This window comes from Drosophila teissieri, chromosome 3L, assembly GCF_016746235.2.
Source record: "Drosophila teissieri strain GT53w chromosome 3L, Prin_Dtei_1.1, whole genome shotgun sequence".
Lineage (NCBI taxonomy): Eukaryota > Metazoa > Arthropoda > Insecta > Diptera > Drosophilidae > Drosophila > Drosophila teissieri.
Genome location: NC_053031.1, coordinates 9,295,666 through 9,321,795, shown reverse-complemented (window position 1 = coordinate 9,321,795; position 26,130 = coordinate 9,295,666). Strand labels below are relative to the sequence as shown.

At 42.7% G+C, this 26,130-nt stretch overlaps 2 protein-coding genes across 8 annotated transcripts; one reads left to right on the top strand and one right to left on the bottom strand.

The window, feature by feature from the left end:
- Positions 1-12: 12 nt before the first annotated feature.
- Positions 13-21,424, bottom strand: LOC122618277 (mediator of RNA polymerase II transcription subunit 15). 7 transcript variants are annotated; one of them, XM_043794588.1, is made up of 8 exons: positions 21,304-21,424; positions 14,772-15,032; positions 10,335-10,429; positions 4,026-4,180; positions 3,351-3,779; positions 1,694-2,165; positions 1,501-1,628; positions 13-1,439 (listed from the first exon to the last, which is right to left on the bottom strand). In XM_043794588.1, exons 2-8 carry the CDS (start codon positions 14,888-14,890, stop codon positions 1,350-1,352), a joined length of 1,488 nt encoding a protein of 495 aa, XP_043650523.1. In that variant the 5' UTR covers positions 14,891-15,032; positions 21,304-21,424; the 3' UTR covers positions 13-1,349. The 7 variants fall into 7 exon arrangements, with proteins under 7 accessions (XP_043650523.1, XP_043650529.1, XP_043650522.1 ...); XM_043794594.1 differs by lacking the exons at positions 3,351-3,779; positions 21,304-21,424 and adding exons at positions 7,030-10,173; positions 18,878-19,161 and having other exon boundaries at positions 1,694-2,156; positions 14,772-15,236; XM_043794587.1 differs by lacking the exon at positions 21,304-21,424 and adding an exon at positions 18,878-19,134 and having other exon boundaries at positions 14,772-15,236.
- On the top strand, positions 11,070-11,475 carry LOC122616351 (probable insulin-like peptide 5). The gene is made up of 2 exons (XM_043791779.1): positions 11,070-11,250; positions 11,312-11,475. Exons 1-2 carry the CDS (start codon positions 11,088-11,090, stop codon positions 11,473-11,475), a joined length of 327 nt encoding a protein of 108 aa, XP_043647714.1. The 5' UTR covers positions 11,070-11,087.
- Positions 21,425-26,130: the final 4,706 nt, after the last annotated feature.

Below are 26,130 nucleotides of genomic sequence, written 5' to 3'. Positions count from 1 at the left end.
GTAGCGGAATAGTTCTTCTCGTCGCGAGTATTCAAAACTTGCCGTTTATTTAGTTTCTCATTTCGTATTAGTTATACATCGTAGTGTAGTTGCGTATAGACATTGCTGGTCATAGTAGTAATTGGTAAAGTCTGAGAGTTTTTGGCCCGTTCTCCAGCCTCGACCCGGCCACATCCCCGCTCCATCCGCCAAGATCTGGGCACTGAGTCCGCGGCTGCTCGTCCAGCAGGCAAAGGCATCCTCATATTATTGCCCGGGGTCAGCGGGCGGACTAAAGCGCCGACCTCGGGCGGATGGAGGGGGACTGATGGGGCATTCTTGGGGGGTGGTGATGATCCGAACGAGCTCGTTGAATATATTGTCCTTGAATGGCCTTCTTGGAACTCACAGATTTGTTTCGGCGCGGTGGCCTAATCTCTTGTATAACTTACTTTTAGCGGGATAATTGACGGTTTTTTTATAATTTGCAGTTTAACAATGTCAAGGTAAATTCATATATATATATGTGCATATAGTATAGATATAAGCAAAAAGCATGCAAACTCAAACCATAAACATTGAGAATCCCGTGCGAGCGGCTCCAAAGGATGTGCCTTGAAATCGGGCAACTCATCATCTTACAATTTACAATTAGTGAATGTGGTTGCCCCAAGCTGATACCTTGAGCTCATCGCCGCACGGGATCTGCGTTAAATAGAATATGCTCACAATAAATAGTTTAGTAGTGCTCTTAAATCTAAGACAAGGTTCAATCTCATTATCATTTTTCCGTCTTGGGTCGCATCGTATCCATTTCATTTGCTAGTTAACAGTTTTAACAATCATCTTAGTATCTACAACTATATGGCTTAGCATATAGTTCTGGTCTCCTATCTATGCCATACTATATGCACATGCTCCAAATATGTGTATATAGTATGGGTACATGGAGAGTTTCGTTATCCATCGCCCCGTTTGGGCATCCGGACTTCATCCAGGCTTCCAAGCCCACGAATCATCATTAGTATTATCATAACTAAGTGCCATCTGATCGTTGAATCATCGAGCAACTATTATATAGAAAATATTGAAGATGATTCACGGGTTGGTGTCACACCTGCTGTAGTATTGCATTCACCTATCATGGGTTCGTTTCGTAATATATGTGTAGTATATATATGGCGTCGTTAGTGGTCATTTGAGATTAGTATAACAATTGTATATATCCTAATATATAGATTGGTTGCTTGGTTCGTTAGTGATTCGTTTTAGTAACATAGACATGATCGTTTTCAGTATTATTATGAAGTGGGTTCCATTGAATTTTTTCGTGCTGTTGCTATTGGCATCTTAAAGTCTCCTTCCCAAACTTAGCCGAACATGTGCTGGGTGCCTGGGGGCACCTTGTAGCTGGGATAGCCATTGTTCAACTGGTGCTTGGCAAAGAAGGGTGTGTAGTCCTGTGATTACACATATGCATTAGTATCGGCTTGATATAGCTCTTGCAGGCATATATCCTACCCGGTTGATGCGCCTGGGACGGCAGACGGGGCCCAACGCCAACTGGCGTCGTTCCTCGTTCTCGCGAGCAGCTGCCTCCTTGTACTCCGGTGGTGGCCACTTCAAATCTCCGCGCAATTTGCTGCCTCCTAGTATAGTGAAATCCAAGTTAAGTATAAGTTAACCCATTTAAGGAGATCTAAGGAGAACTTACCCTGATAACTGACGGCGGCAGGCTGCGAAGTGTAGACTGGCGCTGGCTGCTGGCTGACTGGAGCCTCCTTGCGCAGGGTGATGATGCCGGGACTGGTGCCCCGGTAGCTATCCTGGCCAGCGAAGGCTCCCGGATACTGCTGCTGCTGTTGCAGATCAGTCTGATCCTGCGAGTAGGGCAACTGGGGCTGCGAATAAGAATTGTATTGGGGTTGAGCAAAGGTCGCGCCACCGTTTTGCTGTGGGTAATAGGATGGCTGCTGCTGTTGCTGCTGCTGCTGTTGGTACGGTGAAGCCTGGTACGATGGCTGCTGCTGCGGCTGCGACTGCTGGTTCCACTGTGCTGGCTGATAGGGCGCCTGAGCCTGCGATTGAGGCTGATATTGCTGCTGCTGCTGTTGCTGCCACTGTGCTGCAGGTTGCTGCTGCTGCTGGCCATCGTAAGACGGAGCACCGTACTGCTGCTGCTGCTGCTGATATTCAATCGGTGGTGCAGTGGAGCATTGGTGCAGTGGTGCATTGGTGCAGTGGTGCAGTGGAGTTGGGTGGTGCCAAGATGCATGTTTGACATGGGTTTCGGTCACAGGTTATGATTTGATTTCGCAGATGGGTGGTGTTTTGTTGGTTGGGAGGTGCATACGACACATTCACATTGCATGTGGACAGACAGATAGAATATGTTGGAAATAGAGATAGACAAAAGATCATAGTTAGAGGGTGGGAGGCTGAGTTTCGAGTTATGTAATTGGTTATTGGGTAAGTTTATGCGCAGTTTACAGCTGAAAGTCGCAGAGAAAGAAGCAAATGCCATTAAAGCCATGGGTTAAGTGAGTAGTTGCCTAAGAACAGGAGTTAGTTTCGATACAGCCATGCAAAAGTGAGTGAGTACAAAGTTACCAACAATTATTTGAGATTTAAGACGACAATCTAAACTTTATCTTTATCAAATACAAAAAGTAAATTATAAGTCCTTTTCATTTAATAATATTTCTTGAAAACATTTTGTATAGACGTTTGGAAAAGGTTTGAAGGCTATCACAGTTTAGATCATTACATAAAATATTCTTTAGATATGCACCTTCTATTAACAAGTTGAAGAGTTAATAAGATGCATTTCCAGAGAATTTTGTCAACAGTAAGATTAGTTTTAAAGGTAATATTAATATCAAATCTGTTACTACCGTAATTTGTAAATTTATTTAATTAAATTAAGCAAAAGAACTCCAAAATTCGAACTATTAGAAATTATTATTATTTTCTACCAAGCAATTACATTTAAAAAGAACTACTTCGTATTTCAGATTTAGTATTGAATGTTATTTAGCTAAATGTACAAGGGGAAACATGGTTAAGGTTAAGGCTTAAAGAAAGATAAATATGTGTTATTTTAGTGAGAGAAAATAATGTTTAGTAAGTATTTCAGAACGGAGTTAAGTAAGTGTTCCAGATAGTATTTTAGTAAGTGTTTCAGAAGGGAGTTTAGTAAGTGTTCGAGATAGAAGGTGGAAGGAGAAGCGTCTACGACAGAGGGAGATCAACGGTGGCAGGTGGCAAGTGGCAAGTGGCATAGACGATCGCAGCCGCAGTGCAAGTGCAATAGGTAGCATCACTTGGCTTAGCCAAAAGTCGGGATCCTCGGACTGGATCCAAGACGGTACCTGCGGCTGCTGCTGGTAGGATCCCTGGAACGGAGGATAGGCTCCTCCGCCGGCGGTGAATTCACTGCGCTCCTTGGGCTGCGGCGCACCAATGTGTTTCCAGCCACCACCCACATTGTTCGCTGCCTGCAGCGGCTCCTGCGGATAGTTGGACTGATAGTTCTGGTACGGATTGGCGGGATAGCTGGGTTCGGATGCGGGCGCTGGAGATGGAGCCGGAACCTGGACGGGTTCCCTCGAGCGCTGCCGACTGAACTGGGCCTGTGTGTATTGCACAGGCTGCTGCTGCTCCTGCTGCGGATAACTATCTGGGTACTGGTTGGTGGAGCTGGAGTAGGCGGTGCTGGTGGGTTGTGGTGCTGGTGGGTGGTTGTAGGCATTTTGTGGTGGCTGGGTGGTGCGTGGCTGGACGTTGTTATAAATGGGACCCTGCAAGTTGTCAGTGTGGTTAGGCTGGGGAATGGGAGGGCGGAGTGCGGAGTGCGGAGTTGGGTCTCCAAATGCTATGTACATGGCGTTTTAATGCCCCACCGGATGAGATACAATTTGTGGCAGTGGCAGTCTACATACATTTATATTTACACTCGACGTACACGAAACTATCGACTATATAGTGTGTGTTCTATATACATTGGTTCATTGGTTTTAGCTGGAAAAGCGGGCATAACAATTTACCTGAGGTGGCGCGGCAGCCGCTGCTGTGCTGGGGGCGTGGGCCTGGGGATAGTAGCCTCCGGCGCCGGGAGCCGGACTCTGGGTCTGCGGCTGGGGGGTGAACTCCCGGATGATCCGCTCCTCGGAGGCCGGTGGCCAGGCCACACGCTTGTAGCCTGAATCGAAAAGAGAGAGGAAAGCGATTGAGGTAACGTTTGGATACTCGGAATTCTTGCGATGTTGATGATGATGATGATGATGCAGCTGCTAAGTGCAGCTGCCGTGCAAAAACATTCAACGAAATGCGGCCAAAACGTGGGCGTCACTATAACCTTGGATGCCGCACTGCATCCCAGTGCTAGCGAAACAATTTGAAAATGATTTAAGCCAATTAAAATTATAGCCAATGTGGAATAGCAATGTGCGAACACAAGGCGGGCGGTAAGGGGGCGGGGCCGGGGGTCGGTGGGAACGGCGGGTCCGATTCTGCAAATCATACACGGCTGTCATTGCGTCTAAATTTAGACGATGAGAACGAGTCGAAAGCTAAGAATTTGACATTACTCATGGGGTGATGAGGATGTCGTCGCTGAACGTGCAACATGTTGCTGCTGCTACCGTTGCATTGGCAACATTGTTTGCTCAAAATCGTTTGGGATCGAGCAGATATATGGTTATATACGTGCATACATATGGATGGTGTGAAAATGATGTGTGTTTACCCTCCAGATTTTTGTAGTTCTCGTTGATGATTTTCCACTGAGCGACCATGGTTATGTATATGGCTCTCTATTCGCGTATCTCTATCTATTTGGCTATCTATCTATCTATATGGCCGATCGGGCCTTTGCGTAAGAATAAAAATATTCTCGTATAGATATCAAAAATAACAAATACACTTATATATGCCAAGATGTATATGTTTGTTTTTTGCGGCTATTTTTTGACTTGTCCGCTCGCCGAAAGTCGAGAAGAGCGTTATATAATCCCGCGGTGCAATCAATTGAATTGAGTTCGATATTTGGAGAGTCTGCTTCTTAGGGGAACACCACGAATTCGAATTCGACTTTGATTTTGATTTTATGTGATTTTATGGCTTTGATTTTAAGGCTGTATATTTTGCAGATCGGAGCGCGTTTCGTTAATCCTTCGGATCGATATCGTTGAAAAATTAGAAAAAAAATATAATGATTCGGGAAACAGGCGATAGAATTTTGTTTAATTGAATTTCGATTTAGTTCGATTCGTTTCGATTCGCGTGCGTTTGCCCAATTTAATTTCTATTTTCTAGTATAGCTATTGGCTATTTCTATTTGCTAATTCGTTGATCGTTCGCGCTGCGATATGTTTGCCTTCGATGTATGCTACTAAGTGAGGAGCCAGAGAAATGCAGAGGAAATTATTGTTAGCCAGCGCGTCGAGATGTATGTAGGAACATTGGCACTCGTGTGGGTTCCAACCCACACATTCGGCGCACACTCGACTTTCGTATCTACGTACATATAGCTGTAGCTGAATCTCTATCTGAATCAGAATCTGAATCCGAATCCGCGAGATACGCGAAAGTAAAGACTTCTCCCAGAGATCTCAGAGATATTATACCTATACCATACCTATGCTATGCAGATGGGTATGGGTATTTATCCGCGAGGGTCTGCTAAGTATGCTGATCTTGATCGGGATGGATACCTCACTATACGAAAGGCTGCTGGCATTGTTTACACACCTTCGATTTTTGTGTGATTTGTGGGCCCCACCTTGAAATACTTATCATCATGCCCACTCCCTCACTCGCGGCAGAAGATCTCAAGGTGTTTGCTATCTATACATTTATATATATATATAGATAGATATAGTGGGATATATTCGCATACTTGCGGCTCTTTGCCCAGATCTATATAGGATGCCCAAGTAGGTTGGATGACTGTTTATTGTTATGGCGATTTGTTATGCCTGAGCGGCAAATCAAGTGGGCGCACCACACGTCCATCCATCTTGCGGATATAGCCTGATCCCAGCCAACTAACTATCTATCATCTATCTTGTGGCCAGAGCTGATGTATAAGTAGTTTGTGACTCAAAAGCCAGCGAGTCGTTGGCTAAATTTAAACTGCTGTCATCTTGGGCGAACTAAAATAAATCGGTTTTTAAACGTATTCACACAGGTGTACGACAAAAGTTGGCTCATTAAAATTATTAGCAAGCTTGTAACTCATATGTCTGCCATACCACCCCTAGAAATAATCCCTACACTCGCAATTATCTGATATAATTGGAAAGGTTTGCTCGTTAGCCACGCAACAAATTCGTTTTGACCGCCAAACGTCACAGATAAATACGACAAATTTTACGTTCCCAAAATCTAGTTGGCCCACAAAAAGTCATTTAATTTGTGCATGCATGACAATTAACATTGGGTACAAACGAGACTGTTGCTTACACACGTTTAAACAATACATTTTAAATATGTTGATGCTACAAAGGTTTAAGTTAGTTCAAGTTACTAACGAAATGGGCAACATGTATTGCACTAAGAATTCTTAATTCGATGAATATTTTTAATGAATATTTGGACTCAATAGAAAGTGTCTGGCAGTATACATATCTAGTTAACCAAATTATTCATTGGACCCGAATATATATCTGTGATATACGTCTGCTCATAAAGTCAGCCATATAATTCGAAAATAGACGCAAGTGATCTGTCGTCTGTGAAGCACATAAGCTGAAGAAAAATTGAATATTAAGGCAAAACCATTAGCGGTGAAATTCAAAGAGCCCGAAATATAAAAATCCTGTTTAAATACGACAGTTTAGTAACTGAATTAGAAGCAATTATTGTCCAACTCAAAACCTGAGATCTGAATCATTTGGTTTGCTATTCACCTAATCCCTAAGTGCTCAAGGTATCAAATCCACTGAGTCACTCAAAAGAACATTGTGATTATCAAACATTGTGTCATGAGTAGAAATCCCTTGAAACACACAGATTGGGACACAAAAATCCGGGGGGGATGCCACGCACCTTCAATACCCAGATATGGACGTGGTGATACATTGTCGAAGGATCGGTTAACGCCGAAATCTCGCTGCACCTCGTCCATGGAGGCCAGGGATTTGAACTTGTGCAGCTCCGCCGACTCGAGACCGAGACTGGGGAACTCGAAGGGCGAGGGCTGTGCCGCAGAACGGGGCGTGGACGGGGGCGTGGCAGCCAGCAGTGAAGAGGATGCCGACATGCTCTGCTGCAGTGGCTCCGTGGCCGTCTTCACCAGCAGTCCAATATTGTGGCCTTCCAGTTGCGGCACATGCGAGAACTTCGCCGGCAGATTAACGGGCGATGGTGTGGCTTTCGAGCGGACGGAATTGAGGCCGTAGGGAGAGCTGGAGCGCTGTGGTGCTTCTATGAGTGGAGCGGGATACTTGCGAGATGGCAGCGGACTGGGCGAGCGACTTCGCTCCCATGCTACTTCCGTTTCCGGTTTCTGCAGGGCCAACTGCTTCGGTGGCGGTGGAGGCGGTGGCGGCGATGGCGGCGGAGATTCGGTGGCTGGTGTGGTCACAATCTCCACGAAACTCCGCTGACGTTGCAGTTTCTCGGGCGGCACATTCTCCTTGGCGGACTGCATGTCCTCCCAGGAGATCTGCCGCGAGATGTACGGACTGCGTATCTCGTAGGTGGCTTTGTAGTTCTTCAAGGGTTCGTTGTGCAGATTGGCAATCCGCCATTGATCGGCCTTGCTCAGTTTTCCCCAGGTGTTTGGTGAGCAGCGCATTTCATCACAGACTGGGCAGTAGACTGAGGAATCTCCATGGCCGCAGGATAGGTCCTTTTCCTCCACTTCTGCTTCCTTCGTAAGATGTGTTTTGTTTTCACTTGCATCCAAATCTTTTCCACTCTCTTTTTTGATGGCTGGCTTGTCTTCCCGCAACTCCTTTTTGGCTGGTGACACTGCATTGGCATCCTTTTTCGCATCCTTTTCAACAGCCAGTTTGGTAAGTGGTTTTTCCTCCCCTTCAAGTACCTTTTTACCTTCCCTTAATCCTTTTTTGGCCAGCTGCTCCTCTATTGCCTTTCTCAACTCGGTTTTGGGCAGGAGCTCCTCGCTTTTCACCACCTGCTCCTCCTTCCACTCCTCGTACTCCTTTTTGGCCAACTGCTCATAGTTGGCAATTACATCCGATACGTGTCTGTACTCCATGTCCACGTCCGGCTCCGCGTCCTGTTCCGCGTCCTGCTCCGCGTCCTGTTCCTCGTCCTTGATGACTACGTGCTCCGCTTCAGAGACAGCTGGCGCTGTCCGGAGTTCTACGTGCATGAGTTTCGCGGGTTCCGGTTTTTGCTCCAGTGCCACCGCAATCTTGTGCAGATCCTCCAGAGCCCGCTCCACAATGGGCACGTTCTCAGTAAGTGATGCCTCCTCCTCCTCGGCGTCGGCATCCTCCTTAATCTCTTTGGAAAGCCTTTTGGGTAAGCCAGCTGCCCGGGTGTAAATCTGGCGGAGAATCGCCTGCAGTGGACTTTCCACGGCCAAAATGGGTGACTGGCGATGGGCGAAGATGTCCCAGGACTCGTTGGACGCCGCACTGAGGGGTCTGGCGGGCAGTGCTGGTGGTGCTGGTGGCGGCGGAGGAGGAGGTGGTGGTGGTGTCGGTATTGGGGCCGGAGTTGATACTGGTGTGGTGTGCGCACTCCTCTGCAGCGCCTGTTTGGCATTCTCCATGTAGGCATCGATCTGGAGCAGGTGCTCCGCTATGGATTGCTGGATGTGGGCATACTTTGCCTCCAATTGGGCAATTTCCACATGCGCCTCATGCTGCTTCTCCGTGGTGGTCTCCAGATTGTAGATGCGACCCTGTCTTTTGGTCTGCTTGTCCTTGGCCTGCGAATCCTGGACAGACTTGGATCGCATTACCGGCGGAGGAGGGGGAGGTGGAATCGGAGTGGTTGGCGTACTGCTCGACTGCCGCTGGAGCAACTTAATCCCGCCGGTGGCACTCACATAGGTGGGACTGGCGGGTCGCTGCTGGATGTCCTCCATCTCCTGGTGATCCTGCAGATACGAACAGGCGTCGTCGTAGATCTGCTGGGCACTCAGCTTGAGCTGCTCCGTCGATGCCTCCACGCGAATGGGCACAATGCGAGTGCTGGCCAACGGACTCAGATTCGGATTCGGATTCGAACTAAGCGGACTGATGCACCCATTTGTGGCCAAAGCCAGAGCCATCTGCTGCTGCTCCTTAACTGCCAGCTTGTCAATTACCATTCGCCCCGCTGTCTGCGCTTGATTGAGATTCACGGCAGCTGGCTGCACCGGTGTCGGTGGCAGCGGCAAGGTCTCCAAGTCCACATCTTGACCAGAATTGGGCTCATCCTCGCTGTCGCCGTCGTGGCCATACGAGATCTTCACCTCGGTGGCCAGTTTTATGCACCGCCGCTGGACTTTCGGCTTTGCGGTTCTCGGCTTGGGTGGCGGCAACTCCGGAGCACCCACTGTCCGCTTCCGGGCGCGGCCACGATCCAGGGAATAAGCCTGCCTCTTGTATCTTGGCCTATATGGACTGATTGGAGCGGGCAGAGTTGGTGTGGTGGACCTTTTGTGGGCCAACTGCTCGTAGTACTCACATCGCGGAGCCACCAAACCCAAGTCCACATCGGCTGCCTTGGTTTCGGGAGCGGAGAAGCCCTTCGATACGGGAGTTTGATGGAACACCTCCGCCAGGTGGCGTTCTTCGGTGACCTTTTGGGGTGTTTTGGAGCGCTCCTTGGAGCCACCATCTCCGTCCCGTCGTCGCTGCTCCCTCACTTCTTTGGCGGTGGGTTCGATGACCAGGGTGGGACTCTGGAACTTCTCCCGCAGAGCCTCAATACTGTGCGAGGGACTGCAGGAGATCTGATGGCTCTGTTCGGCACTGATGGACGGTTGATCCTGCTCAGCTGGAGGCCAGCTGTGATCGCGCTTGAGCAGATGGCGTTTGGTGGCCAGGCGGTTGATTTTCAGCACCGTGTCCCGGTCGATGGTGATGTCCTGCTGGTGACTGAGATAGTCTGTTTTGATCTGGTTGAGCAGCTGCTGGTGCAGCGTGTGATGCAGTGCATCCACCTCGCCTCGCTGACGCGGGCGGCTCTGCCTTTCAATGGGGTAGAAATCTTTGCGGGGCAAGTCCCCTGAATTTATTTAACTCTATCTGTAAAAAACACTAGTATTGAACGAGCACTGGGACAGGAGTTGGCTGTTTTGTTGAATGTTTTTACACTGTTTCTCTTTGGTCTCGGCAACATGAAATAAACGCGCACAGACAAAAAACCAATGACATAGTTTAGCTTACCACATTTGGCTTGTTGTTCTTCCTCTTCGACGGCGCGCAGAACGGCCGAGTTGGCCAAGTTCAGGGGCTTCGTTATTTGCTCGTCGACTTCAATCCTAAAAAATAACGTATAAGAACAATGCAATTAGTATATATCGGCGCACAACGTATAATGTATGAAGAAACATTTCAAATTTGGCGGCATGTACTGCTTGGGTGTGTGTGGTACACTGCTTGCACTGCTTGCAAGCAGTTGGCGCCAAATTTGAACTTATTTTTAAACATGCTCGCCTCGCAGGCATGAATTCCTTTGGCATTAGTTTGTTTTTTGTACATATTAATAATATGATCTAAAATATATAATATGATTTTACACTCTTAGGTATACAATATGTTGATAACTTCCACATTTCACTCTAGAGTACAAATCATGTTAAGTAACTAATGGTAAAACAAGTATTGTAAGCCAATTAAAGTTGTTGAAAATAAAGACCTTTAAGCTAGAGAACATACACAGCGCTGAAGACTTAAGTTACTGCTATTATGTATAGATTCCGCCAACCCCGCGGTGCATCCTATTACACGAGAGTTACGCTAGTCCATGGGCATAAATTAATGTCCTGACATTGAAAATAAGCAAAGCACGCTCCGGCCCACGCTGACCCAAAAAGACTAATCCAATCTGACAGGTGGAAGTGCGCCGGCGGATATAAAAATGGCTGACGGCGGCGGAAACTGCACCACATCCTATCCAGCTGCACTTCCAGCCAGACAATGATGTTCCGCTCCGTGATGCCAGTGCTCCTGCTCCTGATTCCGCTCCTGCGATCCGTAGAGTCCGCCCACACGATGCGGGCTTGTGGCCAGCCATTGATGGAATTGCTGAGTATGGCCTGTCGCAATGGATACAATTCACTATTCTCCAAGCGTGGCTCCTGTGAGTATCTGCCTGTTTTTGGGGTTTCCAAACGGCACAAACTCACTTATTTCACTTGCAGTGGGGCTGTTCGATTATGAGGACCATTTGACCGATCTGGATAGCTCCGAAGCTCACCACATGAACTCACTGTCGGGCATTCGGCGCGATTGGCGAGGCATTGTGGACGACTGCTGCCACAAACCGTGCACCTGGGACACGTTGAGGTCATACTGCAGATTATAAATTTGCTACGATACCTGGACCATCAGTATAGACATATGCGACATGTTACGTAAAAGTATTAGGTATGAATTATATGCACAGCTTTGAAACAGGCGAATAAAATAAATAAGCGCAATTCGAAACATGAATTTTTTATTGTTTCAAACTGGGAAAAAGCGGCACAATGTTTCAACATATTTTGGTTTTTATAAAATGCTTTAACCTTTAAAAGTGCACTGCATTTATTTTGCATGGCCCGTAAAACATATTATTTAAAATACACTTTGATAAATCCTATTTCAAAGATAACAATGTTTTTTTTGCCAAACAAAAATGTGCTCCTTTGAGCGGAAGGAAAAGCGAATTTTGATTTAAATCGCAGCAAGTTGGGTGGAAATTCTGCACAAACAAAACTATGCCTTCGCCTTTCGCTTGCCTGGCGATTTTCTTTAAGCTGCCGAAAAGAGTTTTCAACTTTAATTATAATTTGCTTGAAATGCCTTTTGCTTTCAACGCATCATCTTAATCTGGCCGCAATGCTTTGCCTCTCCAAACATCTCCCGAAATGGATAACAAACGGAAATATTTAGGCTAAGAAAATGTGCCTGCTGAGATAAGACCTTAAAGAATTTATGGACGACAAAGTCCAGAGATAATCGCCAAGCTTTAAGCTTTTCTGGCAATTCTAGGCGAATGACAGCTGTTCCTCATTACGCTCGACATTGACCTCCACGCTGGGACCCTTCGAAAAGGAATCACTCACATCTTTGGGCCCCAACTTTAATTAGTTGATTTATTTGAAGCATTTGTAAACATTTTGACAGCCTCATTCGCTGCAGGCCAATGTTAGCTCAAAAACATTGGTATCTCCCATTCAACTCATTGAGTTTTGATAGAGATTTGCTCAAATATTTGCCCAAATATTCACTTAGTGGCGTCGCTTAATCAACAGCTCTGATTTTAATTATCTTCTGTTCGAAATTTGATTGGTTAATTTTCCGATTTCCCTGTGATTCACCGATGGGCAGAAAGTCAAGAGATGCCTCACTACTTTTTTGGCTAGACGCCTGCCGCTTGTTTGTTGACATTGTTTTAGTTGTTCTTTTTTTCTTTTTTTTCGACTCGATTCTGTTGCATTTAATCGCTGCACTAATGCTAAACTGCGTGACTCATCGACTAGCTGACGTCTTGAATTAATTTTAATCACTCTACACGCGCAGAAATTAATTGGTATTTTCGGATGACTTAATATACGAGTATAGTACATGATCAATTAAAAATTAGTAAATTAGTAAAAATTTTTAAGTAGTTAAATGTAAAAATATTTTTGGAATCTTATCAATTAATCTATATTCTGGATTTCTAACACAAAAATTGTAATCTCCATGCGTATTTAATTCACTCAAATAACTTTTTTCACTATTTTATACTATACTATATTAGTTTATACTTCACTTCAGAATATTCTCACAATAAAAGTAACTTAAAAAGCTTAGCAATTACCAATAAAAGTGCCTTAAAAAGCTTAGCAATATAATACAAATATTTAGTAGATCGAAATAATATTCGAAAATATTAGTTGTGTATTTAAGTTTTGCTGAAACACGCTAAGATCAAGTTCTTCTATTCCAAATGCTCCTTTTTCTCGTTCACACTCGACTGACGTTATATAAAAAGTATCTTTTGGGTTGCTCCCGCTACACGTACATTTTATTTTTGAAGTTTAAACTTGGGCGAAGCCTTGGCTCAGCTGTTTTCGGAAAAGTTGCTCCCTAATTCGGGAAAACACGTTACGCACACTCACGCTCGCGAAGTCGCGGGATTGAAAGTTTTCAGTTTTTAGTTTTCAGTTTTGTAGTTTTCAGTTTTTTAGTTGTCAGCTTGTAGTTTTCAGTTTTTGGGCTCTGGTAATTAAATGTTAAAGACTCCGTTGCAGTTGAACACGTTTTGTCGCACGCATAGTCACCGAATAACTGAAAGCCACTTAAAGTTTTTTGCTCACCAGAGCAGATCACCACTATATCTATCTTTCGGATCGTATCAGATCGGTGGGACGAGTGGAGGTGAGAGGAGCTGAAGTGAGGTGATGCTGAGGCCGGTTTATTCAAACAACAATGCCAGCGATATCTATGGGGAGGCACCACAGCGAGATGGTGTTATTGTTGTGGCGACAACAGCGCCAGCTACAAATGAATCTCGAGTGGGAAAAGCATCGCTGAGATACGCGTCGCCGTGTGTTGCCTATAAAGCTTTTTGGTAATTACAATTAGACGTCAAAGCATTTAATTGTAGACTGTTGTTGTTGTTGCTGTTGTTGTTTTCGCCGACATCGTGTTTTTGAGTATCTGTGTGCCACAGCAACAAATTGGCAGCAGTTGCAGTTGCAGTCGCCGTCGCTGCCTCAGTCGACGCTGCAGTCGCGCTGCAATGCACAAAGTGAGGGGCATCCCCCTCTAAATCCCCCCCTTTCACCGACGCCACTCCCCCTCACCACCCCTTGTTGGCCCACTAATTAATGTGTTTTGTGCACCTGTTTTGTGGCAGCGGGTTTTTGTATCTGTCAAAATAGAACAGCCAGCGAAGGAGGCTTTCGGTGCGGCTTCGGTTTCCAGGGCTAAGTCGAATAAATAATGGTTACAGTTTCTTCCATTATATATCTTCCCTTAGACACTTGAAGATAAAATATTTAAATCTATAAAATATCTATTTAAATGATCTTATCCTGCTTTTATCATTTCAAAGTCTAATAAACAATGCGCAGATTTGGAAGCTTGTTTAAAAAATGGTATTAAAAAGTAGTGATAATATATTGTTGGAGATTATCTTAAAAATAATTAAAAATGAGTGGCTAAATATGAAATGTGTTATTATAAACTAGATATAATGTTTATTTAAGCCTAAATAAATACTACAAAAAATATTCTTTGAAAATTACACGTTTTCATGGCCAAGTGTCAGTAAATATAATCTTCAAAATTGTTTACAGATTATACGAAGACACTGGTTTAAAGATATATAGCTACAATTAGGGGCTTGCAACGCCCTTTTTTTAAAGCCCCTCGATGGCCCCAAAAAGTGACTAGAAATTGCGCTTGGAATGTATGTATGCCGGCTAAGAGGAAAGCAAACGCAGCTACCCCATCGACCATTTTACGAGCATTTCTCCCCCAGCTGGCTGCTTTCATCTATTTTATGAAATTATGCATTTAAATGTATGATAATCATTTCGCTTGGGCAAACAAGCTCTATTTTTCTCTTTCTTTTTTTTCTTCTTTTTCTTATTTTTAATCATTTTCCCCCCCGGGTTGGTTACTTACCCCTCGCCGCCGAAGGCTTTCAGCTCGCGGTTCAAGGTGGCCTTCACGTTCTCCTGGGAATAGAGGCCCATGGGCGAGTTGAACTGCTTGTGCACCAGCTTCCGTTGTAGGGCGGCCATGTTGCAAGGATGTTTGTTTCCTCTGTGGACTGCTTCTTCCTGCGCAATCGAGTTGCTCCTTTGGCAATGTTTAACTTCGCTTGTTGCTTGTTGCCTGCCTTTTGTTTGCCTTGCAGCTTTCTACTGCTACTGCTTCGAATGTCTTTGAAAGTTTTTCGAAAATATTGTTGATAAAAAATATTTTTTAAAATCTTCCACTGGACTTAGTTTATCAGCTTATCGAGTTTTCATTTGTTGTTCTTCTTTGCTGGCGGTATGTGGGCGATGCGTAAAATAGAATCCTAAGCACTTTCCCCTACTTCAGTTGGTCTTAATGTTAATCGTTAAATGTCGGTCGTTGTTCGTTCTGTAATTGAAATGCAAAATACGACTGAGTGAGATAATAGGGTAAGCGAAAACTTCTCTTGAAAAGGAGTTGGCAATAATGTGATTAAGTTTCAATGGCGGCGCTTAATTAATTCTTAAACAAGCAGTCACAAAAGTTAATTAGTTGTGTAGTAGTGGATTTCTTTATACTTGCATAGGGACTATTACACCTTTATTAAACTATTAAATAAAACATCCTTTAATTAATCATGAAATATGCTAAAGCAAATGTGTTCAACAAATTGGCTGTCCATAATAAAAAAACACATTTACTTTGTTTTGCATAATTAATTGATGTGTTAACACTTAATTAGAAAACCTGCAATGGTAATGTGCAAATGGCCTATAAAACAATTGCCCTGTATTTAATAACGACTGAAACACTTTTATTTGCCATTTCTGCCAGCCTTGTATAACTTATCATTAAATTCCCCTATAAATATGTGAAAAAGTCTAATTATAAACACAAACTAAAAACCAGGAGACTTGTTTGTGAAACGAGCGTGAAATAATTTCAAAAATATTTCCAGCAGCACTTCAATGTCAACGATCTATATATAACACTTTAATGCCATCAAAAACTGTAGATATATATGTAAAGATTTTCTAGTTAAAAGTCGCTCAATCGCAAACGGGAATCAATTGCCATTGGCTGCAACAAAATGCATTTTGATTTTACAGCTGTTGTTAACGAATTACAATTGTGGAATTTCGTACGAAATATCGAGAATATGCAAAACGGCACGTATAGTATTTATTTTTCCAATTTCCTGAGACACTCACTCACTACTGTCACATTTAGAAATGTATCTTAAACTAATTTGAGCACCGCCTGGCTGGGCAAAACAAAAAGTATTTTATACTTTTGTGTGTGTTCGTTCAGCAGACGATTTTGTTTGTCTTGCTATTTTGTGCGTTGGCCTAAAAATAGAGCCAAAAATATTGAAATGTGCTCAATTTTTGTTGTTTTTTTTTTTGCCACACTCATATTTTCCACACACACTCGAATCAGCCACTCTCTCGATGTCTCTATTTTGAAATTGAAATTCCCGCCTTGTGTGTCACCTCAAATAAAATTAGCAGCTGGGTTGAAGAGATATACCATTATTGAGATTTGCGTCATTTCGAGAAAAAAACGTACGAAAATCTTACAAGGAAAGCGGGGTAATGGGAAATGGGCAATGGGTATATGGAAAATGCAATAAAAGATACTTGAAATCGTTGTAATGAAGTATATTTGTGTTTGCAGGCATTTTATGCAGTTTAATTGCTTCTTGTTGCTGCTGTGTTGCATGCTGTATGTTGCTACTGCTACTGCTGCCGTTGGTGGTGGTGTTGCAGCTGCCACAGCTGCTGCCCCCGTAAGCACGCCATATTCTGACTGGGCCAACGGAGGCGGACGAAGAATCGCACAAATTAATCAACATTTAATAAAATATTATGCAAATTACACACAAAAGGCAGGAAAGCAGCGCAATACGGCGAGAGAGTAAAGAGCGCCAGCAGCAACAAGAGCTTGCCACTTGATGTCCCAATTAAAGTTTAACGCAAAACTCATACAAACACACATGCACACTCAGTTACACTCAGAAATACACTCACACACACTCATACACCCACAGCGCACCCATACAGAGGCACACGAACAGGTGCGTGCTGCACTCTGTACTTAGCACACGAATTGAAAGGGAATTTGCATAAAAAATTCCTGCAAAAATAATGTTTCAAAAAAATGAACAAAATGAGCAAGGGTATGAGAAAGCATACCATGCCATACAAAAACAAAAAGAATATAACCCTGTGCCATATACAATGTGCCATATGCCTGCCCACACATTTCTGAGCAACTCTTTCAATACCCTTTCTTCTTCGAAACAAATTAACAGCCGCAGGACATGCGTACATTTAAATTAAACCAGAGTTGCAGTGTCGAGCGTTTTTCACATCATTTGTTTTACGTTTGTTGCCATCGAAAGTCAATGCATAAAAATGGAATATTAAATATTTCGCTTTAAAAATAACATTGCCCTAGCAACAGTCAATCAGCCAATATGTCACATGGCATAATGCCTTGAGCCAAATTTTTAAATAATATTTGTCTGCAATTACTCAATATGTTAGCTGTAGGCGAATATATTATATTTCAGCGTGCGATCTGCTTTCGAAATTTATGTAACTAAGCCCGAGGGACTTAGCATTTGAATTATAAAATATGAGTATTAAATGCCATTAAATCATAAAATACATAGATAATTGATACTAGTTCATTTGAGTCTTTTTCTTCAGCATATATACTATACATCTATGTGTTAAAGATGTAGGTAGTTAATGTGAAAATCCTTTAAAAATCCTCAATTAGCTAGTTAGCTGATTTTTGTTTGTCGCGCTTTTGCAGGGCAATCCATTAATTACAACAATTAAAGTGGCATTCTTCAGGTGAGAGAGAGAGAGAGAGAGTATAGACTCTTCCCCACAACCCAATTAACATCCATCCCCTGCTCATTTTTCAGTGTCTTTATTTTGGCATCGACATCATTATCATCGCTGGCATAGCCATCGGTTCGACTCCATGTGTGGCATGTGTGGGTGTGTCTGTCATTTTGAGAGTGCTATATAAACTATAATCGCAGCTAAATGTGTGCGTGCATGCTGACACACACACATACACACAAATACGTGTGCATTGGAATCAGGTGCAAATATTGTTAGATTTTCACCGAGGCGAGTCGAGGCATCTCGCAAATCTGGGTGTCGACTCATATGCACATATGTATGTAGGTGGATCTCGAGGATTTCACATCCTCTCGTCTAAATCCAGATGCCAAATCTCGAAACTGACTGAAAGCTGTTGATTTAGCCAGCCATGTTTTTGCTGATTTCATTATTAAAATAAAGCATTGTGCTGCGACTGCTCTCGAATTTGTTGAATGGCTTGAATATTTCATGCGGCCGCTACACAAACACAGAAACGACTGCAATTTGATCATCCAATATTGAACACCTGAAGAATTTTCTCACTTGTAATTGAGTGACAAAAACACATTTCAATCTAAATATTTGAGTTTAAAATCTGCAAGATTAAAGTTGATTTATTTCCCTAGTTTAAATGCTTTGCTTTGTAGCACAGAATGCATATTAAGTAAAAAATATTAAGGTGACAATTGAAATAAGAATATCTCTATAAACTAAAGATAAGTGAACAAGAAATAAAATTGTTTAATAAAGAGTAAACAATTTTTGTGTATTTTCTTGAAACTTTTAGGCTGCAATCGTAAGAAAAATGCCATAGATATTATTTATGATTTCTGGCTCATATCTTTTACCAAATAATAAATAAACATTTATTATCGTTTTGATTCGTAAATTGCTGAATATTTTAAATGGGATGAAGGGCCAAAACTGGAACATATTTTTAGCTAATTTGCTTTCGGTGCAAAACCACTTGTTTTTGGCTTAGAAGTGGGTGGTTGGGCTTCGCACTCAAGCACTCTAATGTTCGGCAAATAAACACACGCACACTGGTCGGGCTTAAGTGTAAGCACACATGCACACTGGCACACACATACGCACACTGAGGGAAAATTCGTATTTACTCGTATTTGGTTTAATGTGGGTGCTTACCGTTTGTAACAATTTGGCGCTGCTTAATCCAAAAATAACGCCATCCAATTGCTAAAGTTGGCTTTAGAGTGCTGCACGGCATTTCGGCCACTTTCCCGCCCCCTCACCCCGCTGCACTTTCTTATTGCACTTTCACCTTCCCCACCCAACCGACTGTATTATTAGTGTGTGTGTGAGTGGGTGAGTATCTGTGTGTGCGGGGTTTTGGATGTTTGAGGAGCGCGAAAGCGAAGGCGAACGCGTCCGCCGAAAAACCGGCGTTTTGTAAGCGCACCATCGGCCAACTGAAACTGAAACTGAAAATGAAACAGCAACAGAAGCGAAGCAGCGGCGAGAACGCTCAACTTTACGCAATGATCATCGTCGGCGGCGCTTTGCCTTTCCTTTGGCTTTGGTTTTGGTTTTGGCTTTTCATTTTCATTTTCATTTTTATTTGGATTTTCATTCCGCTTTTGTTGTATTCCGTTTCATCAGTCTACATTTTCACGTCTCTGGCACCGACGGAGAAGAGGAAGCAGCAGCTGCGGCGGATCGTATCTGCCGGAATGTATCTGTATCCACGGGCGAGCGAATGCGTGGACTCAGATACAATGTGGCACACTCGCAGCCGAAATATGGTGCATTGTTGTGGGATTTTAGCGTACAAAACAGGGCAATTCTGATCTTAAAGAGTATATTCTAAGTATATACTCGGTGTGCAAACAAATGTTTAGGGCGGAAAGCTAAGCCATTAAAAGCAATATACAAGTTTTACAGTTCCAAGAAATTCAGCATTTTTAATAGTGGACTTTCTATTCAAATTTCAAATAAAGAGTTTTTCATCGACGAATTGTGCATTATCGTTTAATTTATTATTATATTTACATTTATTACAATTTTTGCGATAAAATCAATAAAAGTTATACAAAAATTTAAATTAGTTGAATGAATATCAAAAATAGCCCATCAAAAGCAATTATATATATATATATGTACATTTACTTAAAATACATCAAATAATTAATGTCAAAAGAAGGTAGCCAAAACATTGCAACATTGTATATCGACTAAACATATTGATATATTTGCAGCCAGAGATCGCGAGTTCAATTAATTAAAATGATTTATTTTTCAAAAGTCGCACCGCTTACGCATTTGCACATATGGATGAGTGACTTTTATTACCTAATTAACAATGATGATGCCATTAAATTAAAATACATTGAAGCGCATTTGGCAGATATTCAAAACATCGACATCAGAATTACCACCTTGAATTCTGAATTGAAGACACAAGGGGATTACACGGATAAAAAGCTTAAAAGCTGGGCCAATGAGTATGAGAAACTGTCCAAAACACCCACAAATTTTCGTTGCTGATTCATTCGAGGAACACCTTCTTTTTCCAACCGCCACTGTAAGTTGGCCACATATTTAGACCGCTTTTTGCCCACCCGCCAGCAAGAACAACAAATAAACCGAATAGTTACAAAAAAATGTACAAAAAAAGAGGAGAGCGGCAGAAAAAATGAATTATATATGTAAAAAAATATTCGGTCGCCGTCGATGAGCGACAAGATGGAGACAGCGGCAGCGAAAGATGGATAGATACATTTGTATCTATAGCTATAGATTGTGTATGCAGGCTATATGGCTCGACTATTACAGAATTTTACTGCCACACCCCTCCCCCCCTCCACCCGCCACCAAGCGGCACGTCTCTAATATTCTATTTTTGAGTGTAGTTCTTGGTTTTTCTTTAATTTTATTTATTTGATTTTCCTTCTGGCTTTCCACGTCCTCGCCAGCGATGTCAACATTTTTACCCTCCGGATTTCTATAATTCTTTTTTTGTATTTTCGTATTTTTGGTAAGCGATTTTCCCTCCCCCCACGAAAATAGCACAAGTAAGGAGTCCATATAGAAATTGGTCGGGAATACGGGAAGAAATGCGCTTAAAATGCCATTTAATTGTTTCACTTGCAGCAAAATGGTTTTTCAGTATTTTTGTGTTTCAGTTTTCAGTTTTTGGTTTTGTGCTTTCTGGCTTTTTGGTTTTACTCGCGGTCGAAGTTGATTTCATTTTACCAGCCTTTACGGCTTCACTTTTTAATTGTGCTTTAAATGCTAATTAGCTTTTGTGTGTGCTGGATGCAAATGCAGTGCACATATATTCATATATATAATATATATGTATGTCTGCATAAAATATATATCAGTTGGGTTTCCTTTAATGCATTTTATTTAATTAATTTTTGATGGCTCATTCGCGGCGGGGAGTTTTTCATATCTTTTGCATTGTTCGCCACTATTTGCAGGTGACATATTTTCTGGCATTTATTTTTGGGTTTTCTGGTGCAGCAGTGCACATGCACACACACAAACGGACACACGCACACACGGGCACCCACAAATTACACACTGTATGCCCACACACAAAGCTGCACCTGTCGCTGATGCACTGGCGCTTCACTGGCTCTTCACTGGCGATTCACTGGCGTGCCGGACTCGCAATTTGGACTCGGAATACACGGAATACTCGGTTCTCGGAACTAGGAGCTGGCTGATGTGGTGACCACGTTCGCGACCACGGTGCGAATTATTATTGTTACTCGCCGCTCAACGAAAGTCGCTGCTACCGCTGCCCGCTGTCGACGGCAAAGTTCGCGAAAGCAGCAAAAGTTGCTCTTGCTCTAGTTGCTTTTTAATCTTATAGATATATGTGTACAATATATATTCATATTCATGGAAAATCGCCGATGATGACACCCCATCGAGTGTATCTTTGTGTGTGTGTGTGTGGGGGCACCTAAACCTCCTGCTTCTGGCCAAAAAGCAAAAGACGCCCACTCACAGCCGATTATAAATTAGCCACGGACATGGGGCTAATCACATATTCGCCTGTTCCACTCGCTGAAGCCAACAGGAAAATAAGGCAAAGAGCACTTCAAGCCAAGAAGCGATAAATATTCGGCACTAACACACAAACACATACACATACAGACTGGCAGTTGTGCTAAACCACCTAATTAACAAGAAAACAACGATTCGATATATGTAGTACATTTCTCCACCTATTCACACGCACACGCACACGATTCCAATTTTATATGCATGTTCCTCTAAATATTGAACATTTATTTTTGGGATTTTTGGAAAGCCATTGAAAACGTTTCGAATGCCCTGCAATCACACACAACGGGTTATATCGACTAGATGGACTGTTTGGTTAATTTAAGTTTCATATTTTTTCGAAGCATACTTTTGGCAGCGCCGACAAGCTGGGCTCAAATTGGATTTCTATTTGCAGTTGATTGAAGTGAAACCACAAACAATTGAAATTGCTGCACCGAGGCGAAAATCTTGTTCATATATTTGTTTTGAAAATATTGTAAGGCAGTGTTCATTTACTTAAAACGATTTAATTCAGAAAATAAACAATAATGCATGTGTAAGTCTTGTTAAACGAATTTGCTTTCTATTTGCTATCGTTTTCTCTTAAATACTTTTCTAAATAAGGCTAACTAAGCAATAATATTAATTGTTTGCTGATTCAATCAACATGAAATGCAAAGAATGAATAGTTTAATTATGATGACAATCACATGCATTTGTTTCCAGTGTGATATTCGAGCATGGTATTAGACAGGCGTCTGTTGGCACACGTTTCGATATTTGTTCGTTATCCCGCCCATTGTTTGTGCTTTGAGTATTTTTAGTTTCATCTGCTTATATTTTTGGAAATTTTGTTTTGCCATCAAGAGCAGCGGCAACTTAGCGCTGTTATACTGTTGCGTACTGCAATTTCACAAGTTCATGTGCGCTTTCGGTGCGCTCAAGCACAACAATTAGTGCATTCAGTGTGTTCTCGTCATTGCTCACCTGTGCTCCCACCTGTACCGCCCACTTCCCACCCACTTCCCCCACTTCACCCCCCTGCATCACAGTGCTTCTGCTCCTGTCAGCGAAATTTAACCCATGCACAAAAAGCTCCGCTGCAGAACACCTGACAGGCAACTAAGCTGCCTGTATTTCACGCTAGAAAGCCAGCAAAATATAATATGTTTAATGTTTGTGAATGATTAATGGCACATTAGAATTGAAATTGTTTTTGGCTACGCCAGCGGCAGCAGCAGCAACAGCGGCACAAGGAAAAGAATCTCAATCCGAATCCGTATCCGTATCCAAACCCGAATCCGTATCCGAATCCGAATCCAAAGCGCAGCGGAGCAGTGTATGTATTGCTATAATGTGCAAATATTTATAATCCCAAGGTCCCCCTCCCGCCTCCACCAACCCAACTATATGGTATGTGCTCTTGGCTGCTGCTGCTACTACCTGAGTGGAACAGGTGAGTGTTTATAATGTATCGCATATGCATGGCCAAGTGCGGCAAAGAGGCAAAAACCAGGCAGAAGATACACAGAAATCTAGTGAGCATGTGCCCATATAATGTAGTGCCCCCTACACCAAACGAAAATATATATTTAATAATATTTGCTATTTACTATAGGTTGGGTATAGAAGTATATTTCCTAATCAGAATCAGTCAGTCGTGATAGTTGGTTTTAGTCATTTTGGTGATTATCAAAACTCTTTCATCACAGCTATCTTTGAGCTTGTATAAAATGCAATTTTTACACTTCGCTACTATTTTACCCCAGATGAATAGCACTTAAGTGAAATTTAGCTGCGAATTTCAATTTATTCAAAATCCATTCCGATACTCACCAGTTTTTCATTATGAGTCATTAGGGACACACTTTTCGTTCGGTGTATTGTATATTTTGCGATACCATCTCGCCGAGTATTTGCTTAGTCGTGTGTATTATTTCGGCTGCCAAGTTCGGTGCGGCTGTTCATGTCCTTGGGGATTGGGGATGCCCCCCCAATGCGTTATGATGGAAGATGGAAAATGGTAGATGGAAGATGGAAGAGCGGCCCCCAGCCGATGCCGGCAAACCCCAATTCAAGTTAAAATCCGAACGAACTTTGCCAAATTGCAAAAGCCGCAAAACCAAAACATTTCGTCGCCTGCTGTTGAAGTTCCATCGAGTTGCCCCAAGGAGCATTGATGGTGGGAGCGTCCAGGAGCACCCCAAGAAAACCGTATACATATATAGATATAGATATAGTACCACCCCTCGGTCTACCAAAGAGTTGGCAGAATTTCTTAATAAACTTTAATGACTGCGGGTGTTCCGGCATGTGTTTGTCACTTTGGCTCCGGGTGCAAGTGCAACTTTGATGGACTCGGGTTACCTGAGGACCAGCTCCAGCTCCAGGTCCAGGTCCTCCACTTCCACCTGCGATTTTGTTGCCAACTGGGTGCTTTTCTAGCCACAACTGGCGGCTCCACGGGGTCGAAGCAACAAACTGTTTAATTTGGCAGTTGGCCGATGTGCGCTACTTGTTGTGTTATCCAAAAGCGTTTGTCTTCGCTACACTTTCCGCCACATTTGCATATTAAATTCCCAGCCAACAAGATAAATAATAAATCTGTTGTAATTACAAACATACAAACATGTCGAACAAATTGTTGGCAAAATTCATGGCATAGCTTTTCATTACACACCAAAATGTATTAAAAAAAGATGAAACATAACTGTGGCGAAGTAGTTATTGGCAAATATTTAGTTTATTGCAAAATGTACACATCAACATAAATAGGAAAAGATATATATGTATTTATATTGGACCCACAGATGAATTTATTAATGGCAACTATTATTTCGTTTTTACATTCACACATTTGCGCATTGTTTTGGTTTATTCACACAAATTAAAAGTCAATTAATATAATTGAAACATTAAATTAAGATAGTTTTAAATGTAATTTTGAATAAATGAATGACTATTTCATGGCCAGATCAACTCGTCTGGTGGTCCTTAGCAAGAATAAAAATCCTTAAAATGTTATACTCTTCAACGAATCTAGCATACCCTGCTACTTTACGAGTGATGGGTATAATAAGGGTAAAATCAATCCTTCTGCAGGTGGCAATACTTTGGCCACCACCTGCTGCCTCAAATTAAGCAATGACTTATCGGCCGAATACTTTAAACTCCCTCCGGAGGTTTGGGCCAAGTTGTGAAAACTGCTGGCCAAGCGCCGCATCCTCGATGGCCGTTTCAATTTCGCCTATAATTTACTTGACCATCACGTACCAAAGTCACGCATGTCGCTGGAAATTGGGAGGTGGGTCGTTGGTTAGTGGGTTAGTTGGTGGGTGGAGAGTGGGTGGTTGGTGGTTAGTGGGTGGGTAGAGAGTGGGTGGCTTGGCCGTGCAGCGTGCTCTTGGGGTCATTCGGTGGCCGGTCATGCATTACTTATGAATCGACTCGGGTTGCGATACAAGGTATCTTAGTTACCATTGACGGCATGTTCTCAGATACTAAATTGGACAACATTCGAATCAAATTCAAATCAGAAACGCAATCATTTGCATGCGGATTGAATTTGAAGATAGATACGCCCATCTATTATGCATATAATTGCACTTGGATATCCATCTTTCACTGCCTTATGGGGAAAAACTAAGTTCGCTACGGGAGTGCAAATAGCCAAGGGAGTGCTCCTTAAATTTTCCTCAACGACCTTTATGTGCACCTTTATGGAAGTTTTGGCAACTATGTGACTTACCCGAAACTTTGCCAAACGGCAGGGAAAATGCTTAACTTTTGCAGTTGTTTTGCGTTACGAGTTGTGAAATATTGAGGTATTAGGAAATTTAGTGAGGGAAAACTGAACAACAGTGTGCTAAGTGTATATTCGTTAAGCTTCTAAAAAACTAAATTGAGAGCTGAAAAATGTGTAACAAATTTAAGAATGCAATACCACAGCTTTTTTAAACTTTTTAATCACAATACTTGCTCCAATAATTTATGCCATACAATTTGCATGGTAATTACATGATATTTCCAACGAGTAAGTATCAACGATAAATTGTTTTCTGAAAAGTAATTTATCCCACATAAATACTGAATGATTTCCGGTGAATTTACTGCGAATTGGTAATACGGAATATCCCCGGAACACTTCCCCCCATCCATCCATATGCATGTTCCTCTGGATAGTGAGACTCCTTCGACTTGGTCAGATGCCATTGTCAGTGACTCTTTTTTATACGACTGCGCTGCGGTTTACGCCGTTTAATGGCCTTGGTCATAAAAAAAGGGAGCTGAAAGACCCTGCTTGTAACCCTCGAATTTTGCCGGAAAACCCGAACAGCATCTGCAATCGTTTTATTTAACTGCTGACTTGTTTGCGCAAA

Bases quoted from the DNA above. Each gene is read 5' to 3' on its own strand.
- LOC122616351 (XM_043791779.1), top strand. From the start codon at position 11,088: ATGATGTTCCGCTCCGTGATGCCAGTGCTCCTGCTCCTGATTCCGCTC. The intron at 11,251-11,311 runs GTGAGTATCTGC...TTTCACTTGCAG, and splicing joins ATTCTCCAAGCGTGGCTCCT to TGGGGCTGTTCGATTATGAG.
- LOC122618277 (XM_043794594.1), bottom strand. From the start codon at position 14,890: ATGGCCGCCCTACAACGGAAGCTGGTGCACAAGCAGTTCAACTCGCCC. The intron at 2,157-4,025 runs GTAAATTGTTAT...CAGCAGCAGCAG, and splicing joins CGGCTGCCGCGCCACCTCAG to CAGCAGTACGGTGCTCCGTC. The intron at 1,629-1,693 runs GTAAGTTCTCCT...TCACTATACTAG, and splicing joins TGCCGCCGTCAGTTATCAGG to GAGGCAGCAAATTGCGCGGA.